This window comes from Haliotis rufescens, unplaced genomic scaffold (genome assembly GCF_023055435.1).
Source record: "Haliotis rufescens isolate VD_foot unplaced genomic scaffold, xgHalRufe1.0.p SCAF_40, whole genome shotgun sequence".
NCBI lineage: Eukaryota > Metazoa > Mollusca > Gastropoda > Lepetellida > Haliotidae > Haliotis > Haliotis rufescens.
The window spans coordinates 1,748,620-1,771,461 of NW_025964113.1; the positions used below are offsets into that span (position 1 = coordinate 1,748,620).

Genomic DNA, 22,842 nt, shown 5'->3' on the forward strand with positions numbered 1-22,842 from the left:
ACAAATTCCCCCAGTCATCCCAGTGTATATGTATAGTTATGTTCAGTTGCAATACAATATAAAGATCTGGCCTATCAGTGGAGAGGTATAAAAATAGACCACATTTTACGTTTGTGTTTAATGTAAGCGACGAACATTTTCGCTGATCTCCGCCATATCGCGTCTATTTTCGGCGTTACTATTTATAACTCGTTCTGCTCTGGGTATAAAACTTTGCGACAGCCATTTTCTCGTTACAATTATCTATCTAAACACGGATCCTAGTGACACCCGTCCGATTAACAAACAACACACTCAAGTCAAAGACTTTCTCAGATATGCAGGCCATCAAATGTGTGGTCGTAGGAGACGGGTAAGTCCAACTTCGAACAGAGATCGACATTTTCTAGTCAGGTCAAAACTTTCCTCCATCTTATCATGGCTTTGAACGGGCATTCCATGACTAACTTGAATATGGGTGTACACGATCGCGCGTCGATCGTTTATTCTTCAATATTAGTTAACAAATGCAGGCAAGATTTACTGACAGATGATATTGCAAGATAATTCGCTTGAAATTTAACAAATTTGTCCAGCCATGAGCTTTGGGAGCAACACGATTTCATCAACATTTTGCGTTGCCCTACTTGTGGGCCGGCTTACAGGAAGTTGCAGTTGTGGGCACTTCCTTAATTTAGTAGAATTCTGCGTGTTGTTATTTGATTTAAGAAGATGATACAAGATAATATGTGCAAATTATTATGTGTAATATATGTTGATTATATGTGTCAGATGTGTGAATGATGAAGATGTCAGATAATTAACTGTTTGAACTGTGAAGAGGTTTGATAGTGTGGTAGCAACAAGTTGATCATAGACAGTCAAGTAACATGAAACACAGATATGTAGGAAGCACATAAAAACATGTTTCGTGCTCGGTATACTTACATGAATATGTAATGTAACTACATAACTGATAAGGCATCATCCCCTTATTAAGAAATAATTAAATAGACACTCATATTTTCATTGTTTTTAAGAAGATTTTGTTACTAATTTGACCTGTCTACGAATTGTCTTATCAGTATACCTCCCATGGATCAACTGATAATTTTTCTCAGATTAATATTTGACTTATTCTAAGTAACAGGGTCTTGTCAGTGTCATTAGTCTCTTGGTGTGAAATAACAACTGATTGGGATTTTGTGAGTGATTCCATACACATACAAGTTAGTAACAGCTACCCTATTGGTATTTGGGGTTAGAATTGGTCCTCAGCAACCCATTTGGTTTTATAAGTGCCAAATGGATCGGCTTGTCAACACTGGCTCTGTGACTTGGTTGAATTTTAAAAAAAAAAAATTTCTAATTTATTATTTTTGTTGCATTTTACATAAGTTGCGCATACATATTAGACTTGTCACTACATTTTCTAAAATAGTAAATGACAGCTTGACCAAAACTTAATAAACATGTTAACATTCGAATTCAAAGTTGCTGCATATTTAGTTAAGTTGTGATAGTTGAATTTGTGTATTCATACCCTTACGACGTTGATCACTTCGCACAATTGGTTGTCTGGTCAAGACTTGAATGTTTACAGGCTGCTGGAATATTGTTGAGTGCTGTGTTAAACAACAAACACAGAGTACCGGTAACAACTAACATTCTATTAAGAACAATTTCACAATAGTGGATCCTTTTGTCAATGTTGATGTCAATGACCAAGTGATGTTAGTATCATACACTAAACCTTCTAGCAGTTCCCACATTAACAACATATATTTGTATTATGAACATTATGATGAAAACACAAGTTTGCAAACATATTTGGGTTGTGTTTGCAAACCTATGTTGCCTGTGTGAAGTTGCCTTTTGAAAATACATCATACATATATTGTGATGATATATAGAGAAAATACAGCAGAAAATTAGCATCAAACCAAAACGATACACTGGACACATGCTGGAGCATGGTGAGGTTTCATGCGACTACCTGATACACGATATGTTTTTTTCTGTATCGATAAAGATAAAACACTTGCTAAAGTATGTTACTTACTACCGGTACTCGTTTACTGACCCCAACACCCACCCAACGTTTTTGACAGTCATGTTGCAAACTGTATTGTAATTTTTTTTAAATTCACTACTAAAATAGCAACTACTACAAACATTTCTGCAGCTAGCTTTTCCTTTTGAAACACCTGTGAAATATTTATGAGAAAAAGGTTTCGCATCTCGATACGTATCATACCTTGACCTATGTATCTGTGATATGTGTTGTATCATTTCACCCCTATTTCCAAACACGACTGTGCATAATTATTTACAGGATGTTGATGTCTGTGTATGTGTACCTGAATATGTTTTGTACATGTAACGATAACTAGCATAATAAATACTAATAGGAAATATTCACACAGACACCAAAAGATTGTAGTACATAAACATAATGTTTGCAGTTTAATGTTTGGCACACTCCTGTAGTCCTTTCCAAACTGCCCAATTGTTAAGGTTTAAGGTATCATAAGGACTAGTAGAAATTTTCCCCTTTTCTATATGGCGTCATTATAAGGACTAGTGGATCAAACCTGTTAGTCTCTACCGCTGGTTTAGCATAACATGGCATAAAAAAAGTTTAAAAAATTAAATGTTTAACATAATGGTCCCAGTCTACAACTTAAAACATTTCACATCCCTGTTCTAGCATGTGTCTACACTAAAGAAAATAATGTATATTGTTCAGATGTTAAAATATGATCAAACATGATGGTTATCACCTTAATGTGTCATACAAACCAGCAGAGCACATACATTTTCACAAACCTTTTTTTTTGGAAAATGTTGAATTTATTTCTTAACTGGATGTATTCATGATATTCAAAGCATTCATGTTCATTGTTATTACATATATGGGGATAGTGTGTTGCACTGACCCCAGATATACAATACAATTTCAGTACAGGTTTAGGTTATAGAGAGTATGTATGAGGAGCTGATTTGTTTACTTCCTCTTTGTATAGTTACTCACGGCCATGGTGATAAGGCGAAATTGTAACGCTGAATGATTGACATATGATAAGCATCACAAATGAGGAAGTGATAAAGATTGTTTGACCTGTCACGGTATATTTGACAAAGAAGAGAAAAATATGCAGCATTCACTGCCTGAACACCATATGGTGTGTGTTTATGTCACAGCAACCATTACGAGTTCAAGTAGCCAGTATTTTGGACTTTAGTAACTTGCATTAGGTTCATCCTGTCATTTAATTTTCAAGTGTAATAAAAAGTTAACTTGATTCTGGTATCATGTCAAGAGCACAGTCAAGGCTGAAAAAATATGAATCTAATTATTCCGTTCCTCTAACCCAAACTTGTAGCGATTGATACTTACGATAAATCCCAATCACATAGATTCATTCAAATGTGGAATTTGTAACACAGTGTATTTGTAACACCCTGTGGGGGCTCGAAGACAGAATAGTTCCCCCCTACCTATTTTTCTCGCACTTTTGGTAACTTTAACATTATCACCTAATGTCACATCACCTTCTAATTTGCTAGTCATTCATGATAAGAGGTTGGTGGGGGTGTGTTCAAGGGGGTTGCAGGTGTACTGTTGACATGAAACAGTATTGATCCACTCAATCAACAATGATCAACATGGTTGGTAAGGCATGAAAGGTAGCCTTATTATACCTTCCACGAACCATGCTCACTTTCCTGAGACCCAGGCGCTGTTCCCTTCATCATCAGTACATTGGGACAACCCCTGTAATGATTCCAGGTCTGAATAGGTCCCCAGAACCTCACGTTTATCACAAGAGCCTACTTAAATAAGGAACAAGTGGTCAGGCTGTGTGACGCATCTAATTGCGTGCAATCATACCCTTTTGGCTGGAATCTTTGTACATGTTTTCAGACCATGATTGCCCTTATCCCAACTTCCTAAATTACAAGGTTTCATGTTATACATGATATAGCTGAAATTGTTGACTACTTTGTTGAACAACATGCACTCACTCACTCACTCCTCAAATAGAGAGTAGAGATATTAGGGCTGCTAGTGCTACGATTCACTCGCATATTCGCTTAAATGAACCATATCCTTTCAAGAATTGAATTCGTTATTCGTGGCCACAAGAATCGAATATTTATGAATATGCAAGCATGTGCATTTACATACAAATGCCCATAAGAACATATTATATGCATAGATTTCTTCAAAAGACAACACTCTTCTAATATTAAATTTAACAGTATTGTGGTCACTGGTCATTGTTGCATCTGAGCAGATACTAGTACCTGGATAAGTGCAGTATATAAATGTATAATATATAAATAATTAACAAACCATGTCAAAATAATTTGGTGTTATTGCTTCACTGAATATAACAAATAATACATCAGCTGCTGACTTGTTATTGTATTCGTGAATTAATATTCGTATTTGTTACCCTATATTCATGAATCAAATCATATTCGCCTCATAGTGTATTCGTTGCAGCCCTAAGAGATAGTATTCAGGATTCAGTCTACTTGTATGAGTGTAGTATAATTCAAGGGGTAGACTAGTGTTCTTTTGTCGTGGACTACCATTTTTAACCATTAGGTAGATGGCAACTCTTTAGCGGATCATTTTAACTAACTAGTGAAAATATGAATTAATATTAACCCTGATTACATGATGACAGTTTTGTTGTTATTCATGTGTATTTACTTCAATATTGTTAGCACATCAGGTGATCATTGTTGGATGTTGATATTCTAATTCTCTGCCTTCTTTTTTTCAGAGCTGTTGGTAAAACATGTCTCCTTATCAGCTACACAACAAATGCTTTCCCAGGAGAGTACATCCCAACAGTGTAAGTATGCAGATTACATAAAGCCTATCTTCATATGTTAATTATTCTGTTATCACTCTTCTTTCATGTTTTTGTATTTCAAGTTTTTATCAAGCCAAGACTTAAGTAACTTTTGGTTTCCTGAGGGTATTTTAAATGCAACTTGTAGCAGATAATGAAAAAAACAAATGTTCATTTGATCATTAATTTGAATTCCCCTATATAATCCATAGATTGTGTGTCAATTTGTAATTCATCAGAATTAAACTGATGTAACAAGGCTTAAAGCAATTCCGTAACATAATGCTTCCCATGAAGATCTGGAGTGGAATAGATCCTCAGCCACCCATGCTTGCCGTAAAAGGTGACTATACTTGTCGTAAGAGGCGACTATGCTTATCGTAAAAAACGACTAAAAGGATCGGGTGGTCGAGCTTGCTGACTTGGTTAAAGCATGTCATTGATCCCAATTGCGTTGATCGATGCCCATGACATCAATCACTGGATTGTCTGGTCCAGACTCGATTATTTACAGACCGCTGTCATATAGCTGGAATATTGCTGAGTGCGGCATAAAACAACCGACCAACCAATCAATCAATCAGTATCATAATGCAATCCATGGCTGTCACTAGTGTCAGTGGGTGGCACAGTCATCTAAGGCGCCGCGATTCGCTGTGCAGAGTTGCGTCCCTTGGGCATGCCAGAAACCTATGATTGTGGGTTCGTATCCCGGTTCGCCCCGATTATGTTTCTATGTTTGTCAGCACCAAACCCGTGCTCGTGGGTTTCACAGGGGTGGTAAACGTCTGAGACCTGCATCACTCCGGGCCATCCTCCCACATTAAGCTGACACGCCGTGATATAACTGGAATACTGTTAGAAGCGGCGTTAAGCCCAACTCACTCACTCACTAGTGCCAGCATGGTCATTGGTCAATGCCCGGTTTGATGCATGTATTTGCAAAGTCCTTGACACAAACAATATTTTTATCTTAACAAAGAATGTTATTAGCATGAATGGGAATTTGAACTTTTAACTGAGCATGGGAATTTGAACTTTTAACTGAGCATGGCATCAATGTTGGATGTATGTGTTGGATGTAACAATGATATTAAGGTACTTCATTAGTGTGAAGAAACGGGAAAACATGACTAAGTCATGTTATCATGGTTAGTGTTGCATGAGACCATTATGAAAGAGACATTGGTTCAGGGGCATATTCGTTTCTGAATTTAGAATGAATGTTTTGGTTAGGTCAATAACTTTATTCAGTGACGTATTCTGCAATTCTGCGATCACGGAAAGATTTGCAGAAAATGTAACTTACCGCAGAATTGCAGACAAATCGTGGAGGTCCCCTTTTTCTATCAATCAGTTCACTAATTTTCATTATTTCAAAGATTTTTCTATCTATTTTGCATTTGAATGATGCCCAAGCATGCAGTTTAAACACACTAATTATGAATCCTACAATAAAACTAAATTTGAAATGCAGTCGAACTTGGATTTGTCGCATTCTCGGTTGTCGCCAACTCACCCTCCAGTCCCTGCAAATTAATGCTATATTTATCATAGTTTTGACTTGGATCTGTCCAATATCCAATCAAGCCTAATTAACGAGCTCACCTTTCATCAATGGTGCAAGCCGTTTACCATATACACACTAGCAGCATATTACTTAAGTGTTCTCACGTGATTGCCGATGACACATAAAAATTGAGAAATGGTTAAAACGGATTAAGATTATGTTATTGAATTTATTATGTGAAATATATGACAAGAGTGTCAATCCAGATTGGTAGAGCAAGATTGATGATGCGCCTCAGTTGCCGCCCCCTCCACTGCCAACTGGGGCATTGAAGTTTACGTACGCCATGAAATGTAGTGTTGCTTTTGTACCTTGTAGTAATCTCTCTAAGGATGATATTCTAAGATGGTGTTTGAGGAGGAAATGGTAATGTATTTACCGCGGAAGTTTGGTAATTTTACCGCACAATTTATATGTGATTGCCATATTGACAAAATTTATTGTGCATATTTATGATGCATACCATATCTAACTCCACCTAATATCATAGTAACGTGTATCATGCTTTATCATTGCACTTGTAATAGTAAAGGTCTTATGTTGTTTGAATGCTTTATTATGATTGTCGGTTACTTCTGTTTATGTTTTTGGCTCGTCACGCCAAATCCCTACATGAGTTCAATGTGTGAAGCCCATTCCTGGTGTCCCCTCCCCCCCCCCCATGGTGATATTGCTAAAAGCAACCTAAACAAAATACTCACTCACTAATTCTTAAATACTAATTTATAAACTTGTCTTGTCATTCTTGGTTTGCTTTTGATAAGGAAAAGCATCAACACATGTTATAAAGAATATGGCGTGTTGAATTATATGTTTCAGTCCCAAGATAGTTTCCTCGTATGTTTATTACAGGCAGTATGTGTTTTGAATAATAATAATAATTATAATAATAATAATGGATTTTAGTGCCGAACTTATATATGCTAATGAATAACTACGATTATAACAAACTAAAATTAGTGGTCTCTTTGAGTTCATTGTAACCGTAGTTTACTGTATATGAAATGTTTGAATACTCATGAGATAAGTTGTGAGAAGACTGTAGAAAGATTTGACTATTTGAGATCTCCAGGAATGTAGTCATGGCTGTTCACAATTTAAGTGGACTTTGTATCTTGAAAGCTTATATATATATAATTTGACTCATGTCAGATTTGCATATTGCTGTATTTGGCAGGAAGCCAACTGCATCTGTGCACATGATGAACTTAATTTATCAAAATAATCAGGATAGTATGTTGCCACTTTACTTTGCCCCTGCTTCTTTGCTTGAACTTAGGAACTATATTAGATTAAGAACATGCTGGAAGGATAATGAGTGCCTTTCACATAAATTGAACAACTGTAATCAGTTGTAAGGAAGTACTGAGAGTGTACTGTTTGTAAATCTATCAGGATCAACATGGTTGTATGACTGATGCTTTTTTCAGAGGAGTAAACTGTCGCTTTAGTCGGCAAAGTTTATAGAATGGAATAAAAACTTTGTACTTGTAGTGTTTGTTTTGTTGCAAATTTTATTTGTGTCAACATTGTCAAGTATGTAAGGATAAACATAAAGGTCTCAACGAAAGATAGGGACACGATTGGTTTTACAATTCATACCAATCTCTTTGCGACGAATCAAGTTGTGGTACAGGTATTAGAGTAGTGTTTGTTAGCATCAATAAGTGATATGAGTATTGAAACATGATCATGATGATGAACTTGTCAGTTGGTGAAGATTTTCTTATGTTAAGTAATAGCTCTGTTATGTAATGGGCTATGCATTATCAACTAAATATGTCATGTTTTCTTGCATGGTTTTAAGATTTCAATTAATAGATGAAAATCTGCCTAGTTCCAACCTCAAGTTTAAGATTGATGCTATACTTGTCATTTTGAAATTGTTTTGGTTTATTCCATAGCTTTTGTTGTATGTTTCTCTCAAGGTTCCGAAATATGTTGCTCATTTCATGATTTCCGTGGTCTTATGGATAAGGTATGTGCTTGGAGTGCGGAAAGGTCATGGGTTCGATCCTTACCCGCATCATACCAAAAGACGTTAAATTATGGTACTTGTTACTCTGCCTGGGACTCGGCACTAAGGGGCTAACACAAGGACTGGTTGGCTTGGAGTCAGTGTACTGTGTCTGTGTGGGATATTCATGTTGAACTGCGGCATGGTACCTAAGAAGCCTAGCATTCGGTATTCATCCGGACATGTGAAAGCACACGCACACGCACACGCACACGCACACACACACATGCATGCACGTCACTTTACAACTGCAATAATTTTGAACTCCATATTAAACCCCATTTCACCTCACCCACCTCATGTTAATTACCACTTCCACCATCATGTACTGTTACCATGACTACCACTTGAACAATGTGTTACTGCCTTACCAGGTCTACTGATTGAGCAACAAGTTATGCCACCACCCCCAGGCTATGAGGCTTCATAATTGTTGGGCCAAATGTGTTAGAAATATCTCAATGCACATACAGTGTCATTGTTTTCAAAGGAGAAATGCCAGTAGGCAATTTCCCCTTATCTGACAAAAGCCTTTGATCTTGTAACAAGATACTAAGCATTGCCAGTACAAGTTGACCCACAGCCCCTCATTTTGGAGGCATTGTCTTAGACATTAAATACAGGAAAAGGATGTTCAGTATTTCAATGTTAATTGGTGCTTAAACTGACGTCTATGCATGTGCATATTTTGCTTCCTTGTATACGGAACATAAGAGGATACAGAGCCATCTGCTATTTATCATGTTTATGTTGATGTCGCCATGTACATGATGTACTTTAGTATTTAACTTGGTGTTTAAATGTTTGAAGGATCTCTTCACATATTGGTAATCTGCTGATTTTATATTAATTTCATACTGTATGAACATTGCAAAATAAGTTCATATGAATAATGTAGCACAAATTTAATGAATTAACATACTTGTTGAGACACATCCGGGAATGTGATTCCTTAATGAAAACAAAATATACTTGAGATATGACCTAAATAATGACTGAATGTTGACCTGTTCCTTTGCCTCATTTCTTTCTGTTATTAAGTCCTTGCATAAGCACTATGTCCTGTCTCTCATGATATATCTATACAAGTGTGTGGACTTTTCTGTCAGTCTATTTGTCAGGAGCTAAGTTTATGATAGGTTTGGCTTTTTAACAATGATTAACCTTTTTTGGCCCAGGGTTAGGGGTGAAATGATACAGCAAGCTCACGATACGATATGTATCATGATACAAGGTCATGTTACAATACATATCGCGATATCCATATTTATGTTAAATTGCATGGAAACCTATAGACAAGAAATATCTTAGAACAGGTTCAAAAGGAAAAACTAGCTGCTGACATGTCGTGAACTTGAACAGCCAATTACAACACATTTTGTGATATTTGACTGACAGTGAGTTATTTATATTAGCAAGTGTATCGATACAGAAAAAAACATATCATATATTGTATCATTGGATGAGAACTCACCATGCACTGGCCCATCATTTCACCCCTAAATAGGGTCATCCATTGCAAATATTTCATGTTAGTCCAAAGACAGTTGATGATGAACATTATGTTTCATAATGCAACTCGGACACGCTTCTTATTCAATAGACAGATGTTTGGAGATTGGATTTGAGTGAATATATTATCCAAGAACAACTAATGTTCATGTTCTGGCTTTGTAGTAGTCGCTTGTATTCACTCAGGCAATGGAGTATGGTATCTGCACTCCTGTTGTATATTCAGTCTGTTACCATGGTTACCTGGTAATACTGTGTACCACAGTATGAACTGGTATCTAACATGACTCCCTGGTTTTAATTGAGTATTCTGAAAATGATTTACTGCAAACAGTCACTGCCATAACAGTAACTCAGACAATATAGTATGGTATCTCCACTCCTTTGTATAATATTCAGTCTGTTATCTGGTAATTCTGTGTACCGATCGATTGCAGTATGAACCAGTATCTAACATCAGTCACTGCCATAAACGTAACTCGGACAATATAGTATGGTATCACCACTCCTTTGTATAATATTCAGTCTGTTATCTGGTAATACTGTGTACCCAACAATTGCAGTATGAACCAGTATCTAACATTACTCTCTGGTTTAAATTGAGTATTCTGAAAATGATTTACTGCGAACAGTGACTGCCATAGCGAGTAGTAGATGAAACTGTATCATGTTTATATGACAAGCCTAGCTAAGTGTACTCTTGGTATGGACCTATTTTGAAAACTCATAAAATTTGTAATGTATCCCTTCCCTATAACCAACTGTCAAAGATAAACATAATAAATATCCCTACTCCACAACATGTTATCTCACCCAGCAAGATCAAGTCCTACTGTTATCAAGGGTATATGTAAATTGCCACAGAAGCTGGATCTTTGAAACCATTACTGGCATGACTGGGTGAAGTGACCTACTCCTCTGAAATACATCATAATTACCACGTTGATTGCTCCAGCTAATCTGTGACATGCTAGGGAGGAAGTATTGACCTGCCTGTGACCTGCAGACACGTGTCTATAGTGAATGTGAAGCCTCTCAGACCCTGATGAATCATGAAATCCCTCACACTGGCAGTGCAAGGCCACCTTTACATACATGAAAGGCATGACAATGGTGCTATATTTTCTATTTCCCGGACTAGCTGATGTTGTTGAATTGATGTACCGTATTTGACGTAATAAGCGCCCAGGGTACTCTAAAAATTAGAAAGAGGGGGCTCTTATTAGAATATTATTTGGGTGAAAAAAAAACAGAGTTGAAAGATTAATTTTGTGGTTTATGCTGACAGCCTGAAATGTTTATGTACGACAGATATATTTTTCCAGAATTTAATTGCCAATAATAAAGGGTGCATATATCACACGAGTGCGTATTATATGCGAAAAGGGGTCGGAAGGGGTGCTAATTGGGATTGTTCACTAGCCAATATATTAGCAAATCTTGCCGTGGGCGCTTATTAGAACGGGACGCTTATTACGTCGAATACAGTACTTTTTTAAACATAATATATACATGAGAAATACATTATTGTTGCAAATGAAATAGAAAGACCATGAAAAAAATATATGATCAAACTAGTTTTTGAGAACAGTGACAAAACCATTTTGTTGTAGTCGCCATGAATAGCTGTAATAAGGCTTAAAGTGATATTTCACCAATCGTTTTTCTTTTTAGGCCTTAAGCATGTTCAGAGTTTTTGCAAAGTAAATATTTGTTTCTGTACATTTTGTATTGTCAGTAGAAAGATAATGTTTTATGTGTGAGTGTTTATGGCAGTTCACGCCTGGTTGGCCTCCTGGCATCTGCCAGACATAATGGGCTGAGGGCTAGGTTTAGGAGTGTCTGCCCTGTAGAACTCGCTGGTCAGAAAATAATTGATGTACCATTTAAAGTGGGTTGTTTTGTTGAGAGAGTTTTGGCCACATGTCATATTATTTTCGACACATGCTGAAAGGGTCTATCAGTTGAGGATATAAAACCCTGATCAGGAAGAGAAGTTGTACTAGATTTATTACCTCATGATATGAATGTCCTTCAGCATATGATTAACAATACGCCTACTGTAGACTGTTTTGACAGTAATGGGATTACACACATTGAAGTGATCCTGTTGTGTAGAAGAGAGCTTTGATTCTGTATAGTACAGGGTTTTAGGTTGGTTGGTTCGTTTTCTGGAACTCAGACTGATTGTTATGAAAAATGTTCTGAAGATGACATAATGATGCTGTTCTTTGCAAAATAGTGCTGCATGTTTTCATCTGATATCAGTAGCTTTGGAGTATTGGTCTGACTAATCATGATAAACTCTGCTTGTTTTAACTGTAGATAGTTCTTATTTTATTCCAGTTTTTTAAAACTAGTATTTACCATACTATCTTGCTTACCTGTCTTGTTTAGATACCTTGCTAAAAAAATGATATATTTATTCATTTACTGATAGGAATTTGAAATTATAGGGATCTGAATAGAAGCTAAGTCTCTGAAAATATGTAAGTTTAATAGAGAAAAAACCAGTTCCATTTAAGTTTAAAAGAAGGCCTAGTGAGATGTGAACCTGTGGATAATCTAGACTTGCTTCATTTAGGGCTATATCATTACAATAAGAGCTGGTCGGAAGGGAAAATAATAAGGTTCGGTGACTGTGAGACAGACTAGGGTCTGGAGTCCTTGAGGGTTTCTGCTATTATATTCAGTTACATTTTGGTAATTATATATCATTATCACAAACATTAGGGTTGTATATGACATGTGATGAGGACCCTTTGCTTCTTAATTTGAACACTGCATACACATTGTTATTTATGTAGTCTTGTTATACAAGAGAAAGGGAAAGAAACAGGTTTTCCTTCTTCCTGCATGTATACTTTAAGAGCATTACCTTTCAATGCTTTCCTAATACCTGGTCGATCCATTGATTGAAATCTTTTTACAGATTTCTATTCACTTAAAATTAATAGGATCCAGATCCCTAAATTGGGTCCATGCGAACTAGTTAATGACTTGTGGTGTTATTTGAGCTAAGTTGCTAATCCCTTTATTTTTCCTTCCCCTAAAGCAATCTTCCACTTTATGATTCCCTCCCCGTCACACCTGAGTAGCCACATTGCCCCCAGCTATACCAATATGTTGTTGGACCAGGTGCTACTGTCCATACACCTGAATTTCAGGTCTCACCACCACCAGCCAACTCCATTATAGATAGCTTACAGGTGTTTAACACTTCACCCAGTTTGATATCCGAAAACACTTGCTGCAATATTGCGATAATGTTATCACAGTTTTTTCCATCATCTTGTCAGGAAGAGACTATCGTTAACATAGGTGCTTCATTTCCTCTTTAGAATATTTAAAACAGAGTCTGGGAGCTACTATCAGCACTTGTATCTAAGAATCCAAATACATGAGGCAGAGATCGCTGGCTTTTCTTTTACGGGTGAGGGGCGGTCAGGTAGCCTATAGGTTAAAGCGTTCGCTCATCATGCCAAAGACCTGGGTTCGATTCCTGACATGGGTACAATGTGTGAAGTCCATTTCTGGTGTCCCCCAGCTATGATATGGCTGGAATGTTGCTAAAAGCGGCATAAAACCATACTCACTCACTCACTTTTACAGGTGAGGCGGTGGGGGTAGACTTGTGTCATTCTGTAGGCCCAGGTTCCAATCCCCTTATGGGTGCAATGTGTGAAGCCCCCTTTTGGTGTCTGTCCCCTGTTGTTTGTTTGCTGAAATACTGCTAAAAGTGGCATAAGACCGTAATCTGTTACTGTTATAAATTGTATCCATAAAAGGTAATACTGATGTCTACAGTCTTAAACCAGGGTTTTACAAGCATATTGGCAAATTTTGGTCAGGTCAGTTAAAGAGGATAATTTTGAAATGTCAGTATTTTTATTTTATTGCTCTCAGTTGGAAGCTGGATAAAAATTTGAAATGTTTGCAATATAAAGATGTGAAAACCTTGATTCCACATCACAGTACATGGTTCATTATGTAGACATAAGAATGATAAACATTGATGTTTCAGACATGTCAAGCGTTAATCAACTCTCATGGTCCTGACATATTCTGCAGAAATGATTAAATGTCTTACGCTATGTCACAAGTTATCAATGATGTATTTGAAATGTAAAAGTGATGCCTTGATGTGATACATCAGTTTTAGCCCCTGACATTTGTCCTGCTTAAATATCATGTAATACTGGTTATTGCTGTTGAGTGACCAACTTGACCCCAGGAAGCAATGACAATGCATGAGTGATGATGATAGAGCTAAGATTATTCATTGTAGGAAGAAGTATGAGTAACCATGGTAGCAGGCACTTGTCACCATTTACTTAGACCTTTTATTTTATTTTCCTAGTTTACAAAACTGGCGGACATAAAAATTAGAATAAAAATCAATTTACTTTGGTGAAAAACGTGATCAACTCTGCTTTTGCAAATAGATATTGACCCATGAATGTGTAAGTGTTATTATTTATGGCTGTTTGGAAGATTAAACCACAGTGGTTTCTGAAACTCAAGCATATTGTGATACAAGTGTCATACCATTGATTTCCAACACTGAACTCAATGTCCTGACTTGTTTGTTTTTTCATTCAATAATTGTGTGTGAATTTGAATGACACATAAAAAAATATGTATGACCGACATTAAAATTTGGGCCATTTTGTACAGAAATCAATAAACATTAAGATACCTTATAAATGGTTTTGTTTTCTTCATGTCAGAAATTGTTATCTCGGAGAAAAGGACAATGTAAAAGACCGAGTGTTGTCTGGACGGACTTTGTGCTGGTGACATATTTGAATTTCTAATAACTATCAGTTTTTGATGGATGATGACAAATTTGGTTTATGTACTGATGCTCATGAAAGTTCACTAGTGGTCAGTATATAGGTCAAAGGTCACATGATGGCTAAAATGAGTTTGGATAGTTTCTGGACAATAAGTGTGTCATGTAGAAATATAAATGAATCCATAGTTATTGACATGAGCAGTCATGTGACTGAATTACTCAAGGATTGTTTTCAAAGAGATTATGGTGAGGTGAACTAAGCTCATTTTGTAGATGTGACATGTGACAAGACAGAAAGTTAATTCTCCAAATTATGTTTGTGCCCATCTTTGGGAACATGCTTTGGTTTCAATCATTTGAAAATGTTTCACCTGCTGAATTGTGAAGAGATTTGAGTAACATGAAGATTACTCCAGTTGGAGTTTGTTGGAGACATCCAAGAGTAGGATTGTTTGTTTGTTTGTTTGTTTTTTGTTTAACCCGGCACTCAGCAATATTCCAGCTATATTGCGGCGGTCTGTAAAATAATCGAGTCTGGACCAGACAATCCAGTGATTGACATCATGAGCATCGATCCATGCAATTGGGATCGATGATATGTATCGACCAAGTCAGCCAGCCTGACCACCCGATCCCGTTAGTCGCCTTTTACGACAAGCATAGTCGCCTTTTACGGCAAGCATGGGTTGCTGAAGACCTATTCTACCCCGGAATCTTCATGGGTCTCCAAGAGTAGGAAGTGTTCCATGTCACTATTCTACATTGAGTAACTTGGATAGGAAACTTGTGGTCCAAGAGTAGAAAGTGTTCCATGTCACTATTCTACATTGAGTAACTGGGATAGGAAACTTGTGGTCCAAGATTAGGAAGTGTTCCATGTCACTATTCTACATTGAGTAACTGGGATAGGAAACTTGTGGTCCAAGAGTAGGAAGTGTTCCATGTCACTATTCTACATTGAGTAACTGGGATAGGAAACTTGTGGTCCAAGATTAGGAAGTGTTCCATGTCACTATTCTACATTGAGTAACTGGGATAGGAAACTTGTGGTCCAAGATTAGGAAGTGTTCCATGTCACTATTCTACATTGAGTAACTGGGATAGGAAACTTGTGGTCCAAGAGTAGGAAGTGTTCCATGTCACTATTCTACATTGAGTAACTGGGATAGGAAACTTGTGGTCCAAGAGTAGGAAGTGTTCCATGTCACTATTCTACATTGAGTAACTGGGATAGGAAACTTGTGGTCCAAGAGTAGGAAGTGTTCCATGTCACTATTCTACATTGAGTAACTGGGATAGGAAACTTGTGGTCCAAGATTAGGAAGTGTTCCATGTCACTATTCTACATTGAGTAACTGGGATAGGATACTTGTGGTGAATCACGTGTCACCTTCCATGGGAAGACTGTAGGGCCCCGTTCCACAAAGTGTATATTGCCTGGTGTTAAGATTGTTTTGTGAAATGAGATCGTCATGTTGAGACTTCCAACTCTTCAATGTCAATACCAAAAAGTATGTTAAGTTATTAACTTCAACATTTTAGTGATTATTCAATGAACACGTGTGAATGAGAGTGATTGTAAACAATGGCAACATTAGCTTAACATATTAGGTACTAATATTACTGGACAAAACAAACTATACAAGTGTTTTGTTTTGGGAGTACTATTGTTGATATGTGGACAATCTCTATGACTCTATTGTTGTTTATTGCAGGTTTGACATTTGGCAGTACTATTGTTGAGATATGAACAATGTCTGACTGCACTGCTGTTTATTGCAGGTTTGACATTTGGCAGTACTATTGTTGAGATATGAACAATGTCTGACTGCACTGATGTTTATTGCAGGTTTGACATTTGGCAGTACTATTGTTGAGATATGAACAATGTCTGACTGCACTGCTGTTTATTGCAGGTTTGACATTTGGCAGTACTATTGTTAAGATATGAACAATGTCTGACTGCACTGCTGTTTATTGCAGGTTTGACATTTGGCAGTACTATTGTTGAGATATGAACAATGTCTGACTGCACTGTTGTTTTTTGCAGGTTTGACATTTGGCAGTACTATTGTTGAGATATGAACAATGTCTGACTGAACTGTTGTTTTTTGCAGGTTTGACAACTACTCTGCCAATGTTATGGTAGATGGGAAACCCATCAACTTAGGATTATGGGATACTGCTGGACAGGAGGATTATGACAGATTGCGACCCTTGTCATACCCCCAGACTGTATGTACCTTCCTTACAAACTCCATTTTCTACGGACTGTGATAATATAGTGGGACTATTGCACTGTTACCATCATCCACACAGCCACTAAGACTCATCAGTCTGTTTGTAATGTCATGTTTATATGAGGGTTAAGAGACAAGGGCCACTTATCAACAAGCCTGGGTCAACTGATAAATGTCAAGGACTTTTATGTAATTTAGTTGCCATTTTGAAAATCTAGTTTTGTTTTTTATATTATCATTCACTAATCATATAGAGTCATAGCATGAAGAAATATTTCTACCTTTAAAATGAATCCCACATGGATGGCATTAAAGCTAATGTCTAATTTCTGATTGGTTTGTGAGATCACTGTTCTATGTATGTGATTCCAGCGCTGACTAACCAGCTGTTGTTGTTTTTCAGGATGTCTTCCTCATCTGTTTTTCTCTTATCAGTCCTGCCAGTTTCGAGAATGTGCGAGCAAAGGTAAGGCAGCTAATACAGAAATGCCAGCACTTTATCCATGGTGTATCATCAGGCAGTTCCTAGACGTTGGTGTCTTCCTCCTCCCCCACCCCAATATGTGGATCCAGCATCCTTGTTCCGATACTAGCGCCATGCCAAACCTTAGGAAGAATCAGAGAAACCAGGCTTTAGGACGACTGCATGCTGTTGGTGACCTGGTATAGTTGCTGTAATCTGAAGATGGTTCTCACATGGACATTAAAGCATTGGCAACCATTCGTGCACTCTGGTCAGCATGCAGCTGTCCTAATGCCTGGTTTCTTTGATTATTCATCATATTGCTGGAATATTGCTAAATGTGGCATCAAACAACAAACAAATAGTTCTGCTATAGTTCTCAGCATGATCAGGGTGAGTGAATGTGTTTGACTGATAGCCTTGTTTATTTCTGTGCTGTGGAACCAGTTTAGATTGTATGATATTACACTTGTACGCTTTCCATCCTTCTAGTCGTAAATATTCAGCTTACTATCTCAACAGTGATACAGTTTGATGAAAAAAGAGATTTCATATGGTTGGGGTTTTAGCACTGGTTTACAGGGTGTAGAGAGTGGTGGATAATGTGTAGAGATGCCAATTAGACAGTTTTAACTGTATACATTTCCCAAGCACACCAACCCTAATCTGCCATCATCCATGCCCTCAGTTTTAATTGGCTCATTTTCATCATTAATGATAATTATGTAGATCATTATGGGGGGATAGGCCACTGGGTGGTTTAGGGAGGCTCCCCATGTGCCAAGAGGAAATTATATTTTGATAATTATTTTGTTAAGGACAGAAATATTAACTTCAGTAACAACTCACATCACTAATAAGGAGAAATGTATGTTAGCAAATCTTTAATACTGCAGTGATGTATATTAATGTGGGTAATAATATGGACGAAAGTCTAGCAGATATTTACTATCTTTACTGATAAAAGTGCAGTTGTAACTTATGTATGTTTACTGTTAATTGTTGTTACATGTATTAAGTTGAGTTGTCACAAATTTAGAGAAGCAGGTCGGCGTGTCCTTTTAAAGCAAAATATAGATGATATAGATGCAACCAATTTTGTGCCGCTGATAGTAAGTTTACAAATATGCGTGCAAAACATATGCGTGCAAATGATGTTCAGTTTTGTTGACATGTTGGATTGGATCCAAATGCTATATTTCTTTGGTTAGCCTGAATATTGCTGTGCCGAGAGTACTCAACATGTCACCTCACCCCGGAGATTCTGGGTTGGAATAAGTCTTCAGTATCCCCAATCTCATTAAAATCAGATCTTAGTTCTTGCTACCGCTAAACAAAGATCTGAGGACATCCCATAACGGGTCACGTCAGACCGACCTGACCGACCGATAGAAGGACTGACAAGAAGTCTACATTAACCAATCAGAAGACAGCTTTCTCTTGCTTTAAGGCACTAATTTCAAATTGGCGACTACGCTTCGAAATATATTTTGACAAATTCTTGATTAGAAATTTGAAACCTGAACGAAAGAACATTCTGGAATGGCTAATAGATGGTCTACATTGTATGGATTCAGTTGTTAAACCCAAAACTATCGTTCGGAGTATCCCGTCTTCAAGTTTTCGAGGTTGCATTATCAGAATTCACATTCTGATCTGAATGTTACTTTCATGATCTGGTAAGTGACACTCTGATTGGTCGGATGAAAGGTCCTTCTGACGTGACCCCTGATGGGATGTCCTCAGATCTTTGTTTGGCGGTAGCGAGAACTAAGATCTGATTTGTCAGTATCCTATGCTTGGTGTATGAGGTGACTTAATAGGTTGGGTGGTCAGACTCCATGACTTTGTGGACTGTGTATCATCATTACCTGATCATTGCTCATATTATCAGTAGCCGGTTTGTCTGGTCCACACTTGATTATTTCCAGACCACCTTCATATAGCTGGAATATGGCCAAGTGTGGCGTTAAACAGAAGTCAAACAAGTGACATCTCACTAGCTGAGGTTACGCCAAATGTTTTCTTCACTCCAATATGATTTGTTTTTCCAGTGGTACCCTGAGGTGAGCCACCACTGCCCCAACACTCCGATCATCCTTGTGGGCACCAAGCTGGATCTCCGAGAAGACAAGGAGACCGTGGAGAAACTGCGGGAGAAGAAGCTATGCCCAATCACCTACCCACAGGGACTAGCAATGGCAAAGGAGATTGGGGCTGTTAAATACTTGGAATGCTCTGCTCTTACACAAAAAGGTCTAAAGAGTGTATTTGATGAGGCAATTCGAGCCGTACTGTGCCCCAAACCTAAGGCTAAGAAGAAGGGAAAGTGCAGGATCTTGTGAGCTGGGCTTGTATTGTGGAAGGAATTCTTTCATGTAATGCTATATACATTTTATATCATGCACTGCATGGGTTTTGTCATTGAGTCTTAACATCCCCCTCTCATCGCCCTGTAATATACAGTATACATTGATCTTTAAGTAACCGTCTCCATCATAGTAGAATATGTGTACAAATTTATATATAGTGTTGTTTTAAAGGTGTTAACGGATGTATATGTACAGGGCCTGAGTGTAATGTCCACCAATGCTGTATAGAGTAGTACCTTTTGGAAAGCAACCCTTTTGTAAATTATTCTTTTTTTATTGACTGAGTAGGGGTCTATCTGCCACTGTACTGAAGGTTGTTATCCGGTGTTAGAGGACATGATTTGTCAAGTCTTGGCTTCAGGTTCCTTGTATGGAATTTTGAAAGTGAAATTGAGGATCAGCTGAGATGTGCCTTATAAGATGATCAGGGCTGGAAGCTTTGTGCTGCCCAGTTTACAGGAATAACAAACCGTAATTTTCAAGCAAATAGCTAATAATTAATCGCTAGAATATTATCTGGGATTGACTTCTTCTTTTTTAATTGAAATGTCCAGAACCGATTTCTGAAATATCTTAGGCTTGCAGATAGTGAATATCTCGACTTCTCTCACCATTTCCACTTTTGAGAAGTTTTATTTATCAATTGTGTTAAGCCTTTTTTTTAGCTTAAGAGGCCATTTAGTCTGCGGCTTTATCATCAACAACTGCAAAAAATGTTGATATACCTAGACACATATCTAGCAATTAATTTTCAGTTATCAGACGAAGAGTTCTAAAATTGTTTTTTGTACCACCACCATGAAAAAACATTGCTTTGATCAAGACTAGAGCCAATGTTCAGGCATTACTTTGTGCTGATAAGATCTTGCCATTCGTTGAATAATCAACATCTATTAAACCAGTCAACTGAAACTTCTGAGACACTTTATCTTCTATACTGTCCTGTGTACATTCTGCCTTGGCAGGACTTAGTGTTTGATAACTTCAAACTCCTTTGCTATTTTGGGTGTCAATTTTGTCTTGCAAGTATATATATATTGCTACATCACTCTAGCTTTTAGACTGTGCTTATTGTAGATACCCTGTTAAAAGTACAAAATATCAATTGAATTATTACCAGTTGAGTGATGTTATGAACAATGGAGTAGAGAGACATTGTTCTTTTGCTGTATATATTTATATTGAAATTGTGAACCATTATCGGAAAATTACTCGATCTTGATGCTGTGGTCATTACAGAAATTCTGTTACCTTTTTTTTCTGTTGAAAATATTCATCTTTCAGGAGTAGGGACCAAATGTTTGCAGTTTGGTGCAGAAGGAACAATTTTCTATGTTTGGAAGTAAAGGGACAATATTGTATGATCAAATGTTTGTAAGAATGTTTATTCCACTATTCCTGAAGTACAAAGAGACATGTAGTTCGGATTAAGTACAATGCCACTTGTTTTACAAAGACTTTTGAAGCACAATTTTCTGTTTAATTATTGTATATTTTCTATTTATGGAAGTGATTGTTAATTTTATGTGTAAGCAGCTGTTTAAACCATGAATGTGATAATTTTAGCAGATTAAAGGTTTATTTGAGGTTGTCTCAAGTAAAAGAATGTTTGGCGTTTATACTTACAGACTGATTTTGTGTTAGAAGGAAATGGTCTGTACATGTTGTACTGATTTCTAAAGAACACAGAGTAAGCTCATATTTATGTAGAGGTCTTCCTTTGGTAATATTTGTCTAAGTGTGATGTTTGCTGCAGCTGTTTAAAACATTGGTAAAAAGGTGTGTTGTATTTTGCAGCCACTTTTTTATGAACTGTGAAGTGTAAGGCTTACCTTTGTACTATCTATGAATTATAGTACTCGGTCACTATTTGTATTGATGTCATGTCCGCACTACAAGATAGATTTCATGCAGAAACTAGAGAAAGGCATTGCGTGGAACTATTTGACTGTACTATTAAGTTTGCTAAATTGTTTGCTGTTGTGCCAAACATTATTCTCTCAGACCTAAGCTTTTCATCCAAGCATATATAAATAATGCTATTGAAGATATGTTAGGTCAGAATCGCATATATTGACCGTTATCATGACCAAATTGATTGACTATAATCAAAACTATTGGAATCAGTTGAAGGTGAACGTGATAATACAATAATAAACACTAATTGAATATGGTGAAAAGAAAAGTTTGAACTTATTAAAATCTCACGGTTTTTTCTTCATATTTCTTTTTTATTTTGAAAAGGTCAAGATATGTTACTGAGATCATATGTATACATACTCTCATTTTTTTATACAAAATATAAAAAAGATGGATTTTCTATTACTCAGTTTCTTCTCAAGTTAGTAACAGGTTACTAATATAAATCTTAGTTACTCTGAAAAGGAGAATAGTTTCCACATGCTACAATACTGTTGGATTTGATTTTAGTAGTTCTTAGGTATATATGATCTGTTGAATTTGTCCAGAGATTTTAACTTGGTCAAGTTGGTGTCCTCGCTGACTTTTTGTTACTGATTGTGAAGTGTGGCTTTTCTTAATGAGCAATTCCGTGTGTAGAACACAGGTCTACCAGCTTAACAGTGGTGTAGACGATGACGCATCATTTTATTGTGTAAATTGTCACGATTGTACATTCAGCTAGGAGACATGTGTCACCAAAATGGTATATTTTTGCTAAGAAATTGCATAGTAAATTGTATAAACACCTTCTCAATGTCTTTGTATGGGAACTATTATGCTAACTTGATTAAAAATCTTTCATCTTTACTTGTTATTGAATTTATTATGTTTTTCATATCATTTAGTCAGTTAGGCTGTGGGATGGCCCAGGGGTTAAACCGTTTGCTTGTGATGTTGAAGACCTGAGTTCAATTCCCAAATAGGTACAATGTGAGAATGCCATTCTTTGTGCCCTTCTTGGTGATATTAATGAAATAATGAGGTGAAAACTCTACTCACTAAAGTTTGTGTATAATTATCTGAAATTTTATCAATGTGAATCAGTGCTGATTCACTAA

The 22,842-nt window shown here is 36.9% G+C and overlaps 1 protein-coding gene across 1 annotated transcript; it reads left to right on the forward strand.

Moving 5' to 3' along the window:
- Positions 1-176: 176 nt before the first annotated feature.
- LOC124138314 (ras-related C3 botulinum toxin substrate 1) lies at positions 177-22,591 on the forward strand. The gene is made up of 5 exons (XM_046504906.2): positions 177-352; positions 4,779-4,850; positions 16,865-16,982; positions 17,391-17,453; positions 19,505-22,591. The coding sequence occupies exons 1-5, from the start codon at positions 318-320 to the stop codon at positions 19,793-19,795; spliced, it is 579 nt and encodes a 192-aa protein (XP_046360862.1). The 5' UTR covers positions 177-317; the 3' UTR covers positions 19,796-22,591.
- The last annotated feature ends 251 nt before the right edge of the window (positions 22,592-22,842 follow it).